Source organism: Astyanax mexicanus, chromosome 9 (assembly GCF_023375975.1).
Source record: "Astyanax mexicanus isolate ESR-SI-001 chromosome 9, AstMex3_surface, whole genome shotgun sequence".
In the NCBI taxonomy this organism is placed as follows: Eukaryota; Metazoa; Chordata; class Actinopteri; order Characiformes; family Acestrorhamphidae; genus Astyanax; species Astyanax mexicanus.
The window spans coordinates 40,073,352-40,086,622 of NC_064416.1; the positions used below are offsets into that span (position 1 = coordinate 40,073,352).

At 38.2% G+C, this 13,271-nt stretch overlaps 1 protein-coding gene across 1 annotated transcript in view; it reads right to left on the minus strand.

Moving 5' to 3' along the window:
- Positions 1 to 1,969: 1,969 nt before the first annotated feature.
- The window catches only part of LOC103025707 (WT1 interacting protein), a 44,816-nt gene continuing 33,514 nt past the window's right edge, over positions 1,970 to 13,271 (minus strand). Inside the window, exons 4-8 of the mRNA XM_049483583.1 lie at positions 8,581 to 8,643; positions 8,188 to 8,318; positions 7,538 to 7,589; positions 7,380 to 7,448; positions 1,970 to 5,886 (exon numbers count right to left, since the gene is read on the minus strand). Coding sequence (XP_049339540.1) covers positions 5,734 to 5,886; positions 7,380 to 7,448; positions 7,538 to 7,589; positions 8,188 to 8,318; positions 8,581 to 8,643 — 468 coding nt within the window. The 3' untranslated portion in view covers positions 1,970 to 5,733. The remainder of the gene's footprint in view (positions 5,887 to 7,379; positions 7,449 to 7,537; positions 7,590 to 8,187; positions 8,319 to 8,580; positions 8,644 to 13,271) is intronic.

A 13,271-nucleotide genomic window follows, 5' to 3' on the forward strand; every position in this document is an offset into this window, starting at 1 on the left:
ACTTATCAGCTGTAGGTTCTTTCCTGCTCATCAGTCGACTTTCGTGACCATGCCGCTTTAAGGAATTGATCTTTAAGGCATCTGTGACACCAAAACCTTCATACTGATTTATTTTTAAGGGACTGAGGACACATGCTGAATGTTTCACTTAATATGTTCTCATACTGTCTCCATTCCTAGCTGAGGTAAAGCTTAAGTTGCACTTTTAAAGTTCTCAGTGACTTGTTTTAAATGTCAGGGTCCTCAGAATTCTACCAATAAAGTGTGGAGCTACTTTGAGCTTTTCGTTAATGATGTAAAAATAGTCATTTCTTTGAATGGGCAATGATATTCCCCTGTCACTAGCATTGTTAGCCTGCTGTGAGCATCGACTGTAAGCTCTGTATTTTGGAATTCTGGAAATGACCGGAGGAGGGTGCAAATGCTCACAGCAATGCTCCACCATCTAGCAGAAAACCTTTCCTGGAGAGTAGAGACAGTTATTCCAACAAAAGCAGGATAAACTTTCCTCAGGACATTTGATTTCAGAAGAAACAATGAACGAGCAGATGTCCCAATACTTTTGTCCATTCAGTGTATATATTGGTAATTGCTGAATGAATGAATGAGTTGTATTTGTGGATTACTGGCTGCATTTATACTGGGCATTCAGGATGTTCCTGGTGGAACTGCTGGTGACAGAAGTTCCAGTTTCAGCTCAGTTATATTTTAAGTAAAGAACAGCAGAGTTCCGGCCAAGAACATTCCAGCAGTCTGTGGTGTTTTAGCAGATACCTCAGGGACGTGGTTATCTGGCATCAGGGCAGGGCGGGCAGTTAGCAGTGGGAGCGCTGTGGGACAGGGCGGGGGGTGGGGGTGGGGGTGGGAGGGTGGAGGCGTTGCGTGCTCCGTCCTGATTACTGTCCTGTAATGTCCTGAGCTCTGATGAGCAGCGATAGCACTGTTGAGTAAACACTGTGATCTCACTGATGGCAGGAGCATCTGAACAAAACACTGAGCTGGGCATCTCAGAGACCTAATAATGAGAAAAGCAGATACTTATAGGGTTAAAGATTATTTATAATAAGATTGCAGAATTAGATATTTAAAGAAACATCATCACATGTTTTTATCATGGATCTTTTAGGGCACTGCTTAAGAAAACACTGGCATGTTTACTTTTTAACTTGTAAGAACTGTGCACTAGGCTCTTAAAATTTATTTTGGGAATTTCTGTATTTACCCTTAAAACTGTACGGCCGTGTATAATATAAAGGATTATAGCTCTTATTTTTAGTGGCTACTGAAAATACATTGTAAATAATGAATAATTCATAGTATTTACTGCAGTTACTGAATTATTTATAGTAGTTATGGAAAAAATAATGTCCAATTAATATTGCATGGTAAACAATAAATCATTCATAGTATTTTCTAAATAATGACAAATACTGAATTATTCACTGAAAATAATTAAAAAGTACAGGGGATAAAATATAATCAATTGTATATAGTGTAATTCATAGTAGACACTGAATATGCGGTACGTAAACATTTGTTCCAAATAATTCACAGTACCAAATAATTCACAGTAGGTACCGACTATTTCACCTCAAGATTAAAAACGAAATGATAAAACAATTATCATTTATTATTAATTAATTTTAAACAATTATTGATTATGGGGTTTCTCTAATGTTATTAGATACATAAGCATAAAACTTTATGCACATTTCACTGCTCATGTAAATAAAATAAACAAGAAAATGCCTCTTAAAAAATGTAATCTTATTTCATCTGCTGACATTATTCTGTCTACACTCACTGACTGAGTCTCCTACCTAAACACTCCTACTGTTCACACTCAGCATTCACTCATTCCACTTCCTCATTGTCCATTTTTCCTGTAAATGAAAAGGAATCAGGTTTATTACACTGCAGTTTGAACTCAGTCTTTATTCAGTCAGAAAGAACCACACAGTGATCCGGATTAAGTTAACTACAAAACCATTTTATTGAAAAAGCAGATTATATCATCTACGGTTAAATGATACGTCCCAACTTTTAATACATTAAATAACTTTAAACTTTTCATGTTTAGATAAATAAATCTACTTTCCTTTTTTATTTATGAAATATCTAGGAAAAATCAAAACATTGAGCGATACAAAAGAAAAGGTGATAGGACAGAAGGCGAGATGTGCTTTCTGAGAACTACACGAGAAACAAAGCTACAGCTCACTGCCATTTCCAACAGAAGCAGGTAAATAATAAAACGCTAACATTGCTTATTTACAGGGACTCTATGTGTGTTCTATGAAATAGTAGTACATTTTAAAAGTGGATTAAGACATTGTGGAGAGGGAGTAAATAGCACTTCTTTCAATCGTTACATTTCGGCCTGTCGGGGAATGATTGGAGAAGAGTGCAGGGTTGTAGTTCTTGTGCATTTTCGGTTTAAGCTATCTCAAAAATATAGCATCTTTCTGGAGCTAAAGCCAGCCGTGTGGGTATGGTAACCGGGGCACGCTGGCCGTGTGGAGGAGCATACTTAGGTGAACCTCTCTGCGCCCCAGAGTTACCGTCTGTGTTATAAACAGTGATGCTGGTGCGAGGATGCAGTCAGGATCGGCTACAGCACACTTCAACCTTTCCTCTGCTTCTGAAAGCCTGTCGACTCAGTAGTACTACAGCAGGACTGTGTGTGTGTGTCTATTGGGAAAGGAAACACACACACACTCTATGGAGTTGAAAGGAAGTGTGTAGCACAGGCAGTTACTGCCATGGCTTCAAGGTTGCCCATAGCACACATACCCACACACACAAACACACCGAGCAAGCAAGCACACAGAGCGGTCCCGCCACTAAAGCATGTGGGAATGCTTGCTACACACACACACACACACACACACACACACACAAATACCAAGCCTACTGAGATTAGAAATGTTTAACAGGAAACGAAAACAAGGAGTGAAAGCCAACAGTACTTTTCACAGAACCCAATCAAATAAACAGAAACTAAAGATACAGTTAAAACTTTCTTTAAATGCAGTAAAATGTCCAACTTACATTATTACATCATTCCAGATCAACTTTTTCTGAACACCTGATCTAGTGTACATGTTTCTATACCACTTTAATGTGAACCCACCCTACTTTTGTCCTTAAAAATAGTTATTTCCCAATGCTGCTGTTGTTTAACGTACAAAGATCTAAAAGCGCAACTACGCTATATTTAGAAGTTCAATCATGCACTCATGCACGCTATGCCTTGGATGGAGAACCATCATTCCAGAGAACACAGTTCCATTGCTCCACAGCTCAATGCTGGGGGATTATACCACTGACTCTGTCAGTGTTATGTTTATCTGCTCTAGAGTGTCAGTACTTCTCTACGGGGACTAGACAAGCTGTGCCTTTGCATTTGTTTTGCATGTATGTTAGCAATGGTTGCAACTTAAAGTAGCTGAATGCTGAATACATACTCATATTTTAGTATCTTAGCTCTAATCTTATGTATATTTTATCAAATTAACTAACAAATAAACTGTACCCATGTCATGGTTCTATCCTACTTACAAACCACTAACTCAGCGGCAGACTCAGGGTCCTATATCTATAGGCGAGCCGTCAACTCCACCCTGTGCAGATTGATTTAGGGCATGTCAGTATATCTTTGCTATCATAACGTCAGGAAAAGTACACCTTGCACGGCTCGAAACCAGCAAAAGCCATGTACAAATTTTCTTAACTAATCATGGGTGTGTTTTGGGTGTAACATGAAGCAAATCAATGAGCGTGTCACTTGCCATTCCCTTTAAGAGCCAGGTGCGCTCTGACTTTGGTGCATTGATGTTTTCATGGTGCGATGCTTCTGTGCTTCTCAACAACGGAATCTGGCCAAATTAGTTTAAATTAATTAGTGGCGCACCTGTGTTTTTCTCTGCCAAGATAGCAACACGGCAGGAATGTAACAGGCTGGGTGTAAGATAGCAATGAGCATTGTGACGTACCTGAGCAGGGTGTCAGACAGGGCACAAAATTTCATAAAAATTATTTGCTGTTAGGGTTAATGGGCTTTAAAGCATATATGCACAGTATGTCATATCAGAGGAATTCTACTGAATTCCAATCTTTGTACTGCTGGTTTTTAGTGTTTCAGTGTTTCAATGATTAGGTTCTGTGGAAAATACTGTTTGTTTCATTGTAGTTCTCAGTACAGCTGCGATTTCCTGCAAATTAATGTGGGTCAAGTGTAAGTAGTCTCTGTGCTGCTTAGGTGAGTCCAGCACCTTCCAGCATCAGCAGAATCATTCAATGTCCAAACCTCCCTCATACAGATACACTTACTGGTAAAAGAGCCAATTAAAAACAGCAAAGAAAACAGCAGAACAGCTCTCCTCTCTGCTCTGCTCCTGAGGCGTGACAGCTCCACACCTCTACAGCGCTTCCTCCCAGACAAACCAGTGTCTGGAAACACTGAGCCCAATCCCAGCTCTCAAAAAGAAACACTCGTCTCAGACACATAGAGGCACTCAGATCCATAGAGGACCTGTCAGTGCCCACATCAGAAAACAAAAACGCCCACGCTTGACTTTGCACTGACTGACCTCGGTCAGAAAACACAGCATTAGAAAAATGTGGATCCCTCTACAGTACATTTAATACAGAGTGGGATATGAGACCGCAATGAGCAGCTAACTCTTCTCATAATAATATCAACACAGTGTACAGTATATGTGCTGCTCTTGTAACCTCTGGAACGTTTTATGGAATGTGCACCAAGATTTCAGCATCATTTCAGCAGAACTGTGGCTGTGGCTGCTTGCCTGACCCACTAAAAACAAAAACGTGAGGGTGTGTACGAGGTAAGGAACTGCATCTCCCACCAGCATCACAACACACACATAAAAAGCACACAGACACACATTAACGGTGCAACTTGAAGGCAATGAGTGAAAAAACTGATAAGTGCGAGATACTCATTGAAAGGCCACTTCCAAGGCTTTAAAAGTCTTCTTTCTCTCCCTTTTTTCTGTCTGTCTCTCTTTCTTTCTCTCTCTTTCAGAATATAGCTGTGTGGTGGTCTGTCCTTTAGTGCCTCTGTTCAGCAGATCAGTTTAAATGATCAGTTGGAATGTGCTGAATCTTGTTGGGAATGATCAATAGTTTGGTTGTGGTTGGAGGTTGGAGGCTGGATCCATGGTGACACTTGTATTGGGTTCTCCTCGTGGTCTTGCATTGGTTTCCATTTGGGCCAACACTGGTACTTTGCTGGCCCTGCACTGGATGTACATTGTTCAGCCCACATAGGGGCTGCAAAAGCTCTTTGCTGGCTGTTCCCTAGCTCCATGTTAGCCTGCATTGCATTGTTCCATGCTGGCCCCACACTTGGTTGCTCCTTCAATCCACATTAGCTAGTATATAAGCTCTGGGACCAGTCTGTAAGGGTTCATATACCTGAATCTTAATTCAAATATGTGATTTCAGTCCAGGCCAGGCCTCAGGGTCGCAGTTGCAGGATTTGTGCTGGAGAGGAGAGATGAGGTTAGAGGGTGAAGGGATGCAGTCGTTTGTGAAAGCACACAGTAATCCATGGAGAGAGAGACGATCACGACTTTCTTTACATTCACTTGCTTCAGAGAAGGTGGTGGATGCTCGGAACATCAATGCAGCCCCTTTAGTAGGAGAGAAAGTTCCTCATTGACACACACTTGCACTACGCTCTGTGCAGTGTGTGTGTGAGTCAGTTCACAGCTCAGTGACGTGGAGCGGGTAGCCGGGCGGCGGCTGAGAGGGGCCGGGGGTTTTTAACCTGTGCAGGTGGCAGGCATGGCACAGCAGGTGACCGTCCAACGGGTAACAGCGGTGACCCTCCTCGTCGGTTAGCTGCAGGCCGCAGTCCTGTTGAAAAGATCAGACAAACACAAGTATAGCTCAAGTGTTGTCATAGTGATGTTCTTCAGATTCTAATCATGGAATGAACGCTGAGGTAAAATTAAATGACTGCATCAAATCTATGGTACCGGTCAAAAGGTTTTTTTTTCTACACTGAATATGAATACTGAAGGAAAATGGAACACAAATAAATCATGGAGTAACTTAAAAGAGTTTAAAAAAACCAAAATACTCTGTGAAGCATTTAGGTGCTCTTATCTGGAGATCTGTTAACTTGCCGTTTCTGAGACTGGTGTTGAACTCTGATGAACCTTTTTTGTGCAACAGAGGTAACTCTTGCTCTTGCTTTTCTGGGGCAGTCCTGATGAGAGCCAGTTTCATCATAATGATTTTGATGGTGTCTGCGACTGTACTTTCAAGAACTGGCTTTCATTTCCTAAAGTGATTTAGTTCTGGCCCTAATATAGATCAGAACATTGCTCAGATATAGCTATTTACTGTATACCAACTCCACCTCTTCACAACTTTACAACTGATGCTCTTGACAAGTTCAGCACAGCTGTTAACTGAAAGCCATTCCAGGTGACTATTCCTCACAAAGCTGACTGAGAAAATCCAGCCAAGATGTTCAAAGCTGTCATCTAAGCAAGAGGTGATGCTTTGAAGTATCAAAGTATAAAACACATTCTGGTTTGTTTAACATTACCATGTAGAACCTTTTTAACTAGTGAAAAACCACTGAATATAAGGTGTATTCAAACTTTTGACAGGTACATTCAGTACAAAACAGTGTGAGCATTAATAAAATATATGTTATTACAAGGTCTTTGTCTAACAGCATTTGCTGTAGTGGGAAGAGTCACAAGAATTAACTGTCCTTGGATGAACATTGGTGAAAAATTACAAACTGGTAAAAATTACACCTAAGAAAATATCTTTTTGGCCCAGAAACATTAGTAATTGTTTGTTAAGTCATGTGGTTGTTGCAATTTCACACAATTCAAACAGACTGAACAGTGGAATCTGCCGGTAAATTATTTACAGAGGCGCTCACAGTATGTTTATCTCTGCCCTACATACACATACGGTTCACATAACTGAATCTTCAAAGCTTCTACTGCCTGGTTTTCTAAGTACAGGTGGAGCCTACTTTTGGCAACCACTGACTTTAAAGCATGTTAGCAGTTTCTGTTTAATCTAGTTCTAGTAAAGTTTATTCTTTACCCTATGGGGCAGTTTCCCAGGTAGGGATTAAACCAAGTTTGGGCCTAGTCTGTACGTCATTCTAAATGCAGATTTTCCAACGAAAAGTTAATACAGTCTACAACTAAGCTTAATCCCTGTCCAGGCAACCGACCCATTAATACTACAGGTTTGCTATTCAGGAACTGAGGTATAGGTCATGTACAGGCCATGTAGAGTTAATTCTAATCTAAAACCAGGAACTTTTGTGCTTTTATATTGAACCACGATGAAAACAACACATCCTTCCTTCTTACCTCACAGTGATAGCACTCCACATGGTAGTCTTTGTCCATGGACACAACACGTATGGTCTCCTCCGAGCCCTGAAGACACACATACAAAAATTCAGTGCACATAAGATAAACAAAAGTGTGTAAAGTGAGTAAGAGTGTGCGAGAATGACTGCCTTTACCTCGGCTGGGAGGATGGGTTGGTTACAGGAGGCACATTTTGGGGCAAAGACACTGCGGAGAGAGCAAGAAAGTAATGCCTCAACATTAAAAAGCTAATATCCATCATCTTATAGGATGCACAACACATGGCAACATTTAAAAAATACTTAGCCAAGCTACATTAAACTCAATTCATCAGTTAATCTTTAACACAACAGATAATATACATTGCATTGTCATTTTTAATACAAACAGTAGCACATAAACAATTAACTATCCCATAAGTCAGATAGCATTAGTAAGCAAGTAATAGAAGCACTACGCAAAATCTTCTAGCTTGATTTGGGTTTGCAGGTATCATTAAAGCTTTTATGCTTGGTAGTGTTTAATTAGGGACATTATTTTAAGACTCAAATTAAGGAATATTTAAGACCACTTTTTCAATAATAAAAGGGCAAAAAAAACAAAAACAATACTAAATAAATAATGTGAGTAATATTGTAAGCTATTTTGCATATAAAAACCAAAATTGCATTTACGGTCTGTGGCATTTTAAAAAATCGTTTTTAGCAAAACAAATATAAGATAATTTAAGAATGGTTTAGGACTTCAGACACCCTGGTAATTTATCAGTATTTCGACTGGGTGTGGCAGTTTGTGAAGCTCTTACGTGTGATAGTCTTTAACACAGTAGATGTTGTTTTCCATGTCAACAGTAAAAGGAACTCCATCCAGTCCCTCTTTACACACCACACAGCGGAAACAGCTTGGATGATAGGATTTCCCCAGAGCCTGGAGGATCTGCATGCACACACAGTACACAAGTATGCCAAACCATTAGATAGAAACAAACAAAACAAAAAACGCTAAAGAACGGTTAAAAATTATAACAATGACCATCCAAACACTTTCCTTATTATTAATAAAACTAATGAGCACAAAAGCATGTCATGTTCTCTACATATGTGTGAGTGTCTGAGGATGGCTGAGTTTTAAGATGGGTGTAAATATGACAGTATGCCTAAACAGTTTTTGAAATTAAAAAAGAAATGATCTCTCATACCATCTCCATGATGAGGTGTCCACACACAAAGCATTTCTCCGCTGTCTGCTGGAACCCAGAATACTGCAGAACACACAGACATCCATTTGTTGAGCACTTAGCTGTTTGTGACTTTATTCATGTCTGTGTTAATACCAATGTATATAATAAATAAGGTAAATATAATAAAAAAAGACCATTGTTAAGATAAATCTACTATTAAAACCCTAACAAAACATAATCACTCAACTTAAACAAGATTATACTGTATATGTATGTACAAACATGGATGCTAAGCTAATTTCCATTATGTGTCAGTCTCTAGGGGGTGCTGCTACTCTCTATAGGACACAACACAGAGATGCACAGGAACAGTCACTGATGCTGACAATACTGATGACAAATAAAGAAAGCAGATTTTAAAAGGAAAATGTATACAAATAACACAACACTAATAAGTACCAACTATCTTCAAGTTATTGTCAGCAACATTAGCATGTATGGTATGATATACAGGACTGTGTAAATGTTTCAAACACCATTGAAAAGTATTATTTATTATTTTGGCAATACATGTTTATTTGCTTGGTAAAATATTAACACAGAAGTGGTCATTTTATGCTTATCAATGAGACCATTACAATATATACAGAGCTCTCCTCAGGAGAGTCATATCAACACCTGGTTTGGTATTTCAGTGCTTAAACAATAGTAAATCAGGTTAAACAGCTGATGGAATTGAGTGGGTCACTGTGCTCAATTGTTTTTCAGACTAGATCACGGGATATGGACTACTTTCTTACATAATGACATAATGACATAATGATGTTTACCCAACATCAGTTTAAATGTAACCTTGGGTTTTTACAAAACTCTCTAATTGCCTAGAAAAATTGTGATTAATGCATTTACATTATGTGCATTATTACATTATTAATGGTATAAAATATTTGCCCAGTTATGTTTAATGCTTTAATAATAATATTAATAATATGAATAAATATAAACATTAAATAATATTAACAGTTATTTGAATCAGCCAAACACAACCCAACACAAATGACACTGCTACTTTAATTAATCGTTGGTAGAATTCAAAATGCTCTCTCCTTATACATTCTACTCTAGTTCACTGTTTTGTTGGTTCTTTTCTTAACATTCTTTATTAACAAAAGCAGGAATTAGTTTGAGTTAGTTTGGGTTTATCAGATTAATGTTCTTAATGGGCAAGTACAACTTCTTGAGTTCTTGAGCTCCCTTTAAACAAGTGTAGCTCTGACCTGAAGTCACTTCATAAATTGAAAATCTGTGTAGAGGAGGCAGATCAGATGAGTAAAAGTAGGGTGGGTCAGTTTATTGCAAAACAACGTTAAGAACCTTAAACAAAACTAACTAAAATATTGCCTTTACTGGTTATATCATTTTCTGTTAATACCTTTCACACTGTGTGTTTATGTACTTCCCCCATTAAAACATACTTGTCAGATCTACTGGACAGATCAGATACTCACTTATCGATAAACGATAATAAGCTCTAATGGTTGAGGTGGGAAATAGTACAACAGGATAGAATCATTGCAACAAGAACAGAGTAACCAACAAAGCAGACATGGGCTAGGCTAAGGCAGAATCCAGGAGACAATAGCAAAGTCCAAAACCAGTAGTCAAAACAACACAGAAACCAGAACTAGTAGGGCAAAGACAAAAGCGAGTAAGCTAGGAGACAAAATGGAGATCATACACAGAGTAGCAAGCAGACAGGGCCACGCTTGATATTCAGTGTTGGCAATCTAATCCATTGTATGACAAGATCTACTCAAATAAGTATGGAAAAAAAAAATACTTTAAGAAATAAAGGTCAGTTCATCTAAAAATCATCAAAAACATTATGATGAAACTGGCTCTTATCAGTACCACAAGAGCAAGTTACCAGCCTTTAGATACCGCAAATTAACAGCACCCCAGATAAGAGCACCTAAATGCTTCACAGAGTATTTTAGTTTGTAGTTTATTGTGAACAGTAATAGTTCACTATATAATTTCTTACGTGTTCATTTAATAGTCTGGATGACTTGAGTACTGTAGATTTGAGGTCATATCACCCAGCATTAGATAAAAGGGAAGCTCATGAATGCAGTGACACCAGTTGCTTGTCACATACACTGTGTGCACTTCCCGCACTGGCATCAGGAACTGGATAGCTGTAATGTCACAGCACTTAATCATTACTTCTCTAATTTAATCAAACATAAATCTACAGCTCAACAGCTAGAAGCAGCAGTCTGCACTCTAGCTAACGTTTACTGTAGACTACTTGTATTTTTGTTTGGAAAGATTGACCAATCATATTCCATATATTCTTCTGTTGTTTGTGTGAAATTTGTACAGACACTAATCTGACAGGTTGCAGGTGTCCTAAAGAGGAAAATAACCTCAGGCTGGCCATCTGCTTGCCCTCACCCACTGTGACTGGGGGCGCTTAGTGGGATGGTGTTGGTGTGTTTTTGACTCTGTCAGCAAATCAAATACAGAGAATTTGAATAAGAGAATATTGCATTGTTTAAATGCCCATATTCTTCAGAAAATCAATCATTAGATTATTCTAATAATATAATGTGTTTAATGTTTAATCTCTCAGACTCCTGAGGTAAGAAAAAGCATTTTATTAAAAAAAGAATCTATTCTAGTGACAGAATACGTCTTTTATTCCTGTCTTTTATGCATCGTGTCAATGACAGTCCTCATATTCTAACAATGATATATTACATTATTTGAACTCACTGTTCCTTAGCTTCCACAGAGTCAATTATTACATCACCTTTAGTCAAATAACAGAACATTTTATTGCTTTTTATTCTTGTGTTCTGTAGGTTCCACTGAGTCTAGGATGACAGCAGTCTTATTGATTACATTGTATTTCCTGCTTTGTTCTGCAGACAGAGGGAAGAGTGCTTGGAGGTGGGGGTTGAGAGAAGCAGGTGGGATTTGAAAAAAAGGCTGGTCAATACAAGGAAAACCCCCCTCCCACACCCTCAAACCCCCCTCTAGTCCGGCAGGCCATCTGTCAGACCCCCGGTGTCAGGAGCAGTGGTGTCCTCCTTAGTAATCACTTCAAAAAAGAGAGGTCATGAGATGAAGGAGCTGAGGTGTGTAATAAGACAGAGATCACAACACACTGCCGTCATACAAAAACTTGTATATCCTATTCACATAATAGGGGAAACCCTTTAAATGTTCATCTATATTGGCCCATTTTGGCACATTACATTAAAAAAGTCAAAAACAGCATTGATAAATACAGAGCTGGAAAACTAAAAACCTCTGGAATATAATCAAGAGGAGGATGGATGATCACAAGCCATCAAACCAAACTAAACTGCTTACATTTTTGCACCAGGAGTGGCGTGAAGTTATCCAAAAGCAGTGTATAAGACTGATGGAGGAGAACATGCCAAGATGCATGAAAACTGTGATTAAAACCAGGGTTATTCCATTAAATATTGATTTCTTAACTCTTAAAACTTTATGAATATGAACTTGTTTTCTTTGCATTATTTGAGGTCTGAAAGCTCTGCATCTTTTTGTTATTTTAGCCATTTCTCATTTTCTGCAAATAAATGCTGTAAATAACAATATTTTTATTAGGAATTTGGGAGAAATGTTGTCTGTAGTTTATAGAATACAACAACAATGTTTATTTTATCCAAACATAAACCTATAAATAGCAAAATCAGAGAAACTGATTCCGAAACTAAAGTGGTCTCTTAATTTTAATCCAGAGCTGTGCATATATATGTATATAAACAGGTCACTGAGTTTATCTGTAAAGAATGGTTGACTCATTGCGCTCTCTCTCCAGTTGCGTGTTTAGAATAGGGGGAGTAATTGTGGTCCATAGGGAGAAGTAGGGAAATGGGACTAAATTGTACAGGGGGCGGAGTTCTGTTCTAGTCGGTCACAACATCTGTTCTCCCTGGAGGCTTCAAAAATGTGCAAAATGTACCTCATTCCTCTATCTGACCATCCATCCATCCATCCCTCAGTCTCTCCAGCACCCATTGAGGCAATTTATGTATATTTCTTTGTTTGTTCATACAATCTGGTCCTGTTCTGTTTATCATTTAGCTACACTGTAAAATCAGGGTATCTGCAGGTATGGGGAAATTACATTTAAGACAGAGACTAAATTACGACTACTTCACCAATTACAAAATCGAAAAAGAACTAAGAGTAACACTAATATTTTATTAGTGTTTATATTTTTTTACAGTAAGAATGTGATTTTTGTATTTTCTGATAAACCAACATTTTAAACAAACATACATGCAAACAGTTTGGCACACTCACACAAAAAAGTTTGTCCACTGCAAAATTGGGGTTATCTAATCCTCTCGCCTACAGATTCCCAATAACTACAGTATTGTGTATCAGTGATAGCACTGAGCCATAAATAATATCATAGGTTCTGTTTAGAACACTTTACCATTAAACCAGTAAGCTAACTTGCGTACCTAATTTGGAAATTGTGAAATGCTATGTGCACTGTATTTACTGTGTGTGGAATTTATAGGAACTAATCTAAACCATGATCATAAAACCATTAAATTATATTTAAATAGAACAAATACTACCCACCCCTAATATGTTAAGTTAACGGTCTTGACAAAAAAAATATTAAAAACAAAATAATTACAACAGTATTCATTGCCAGT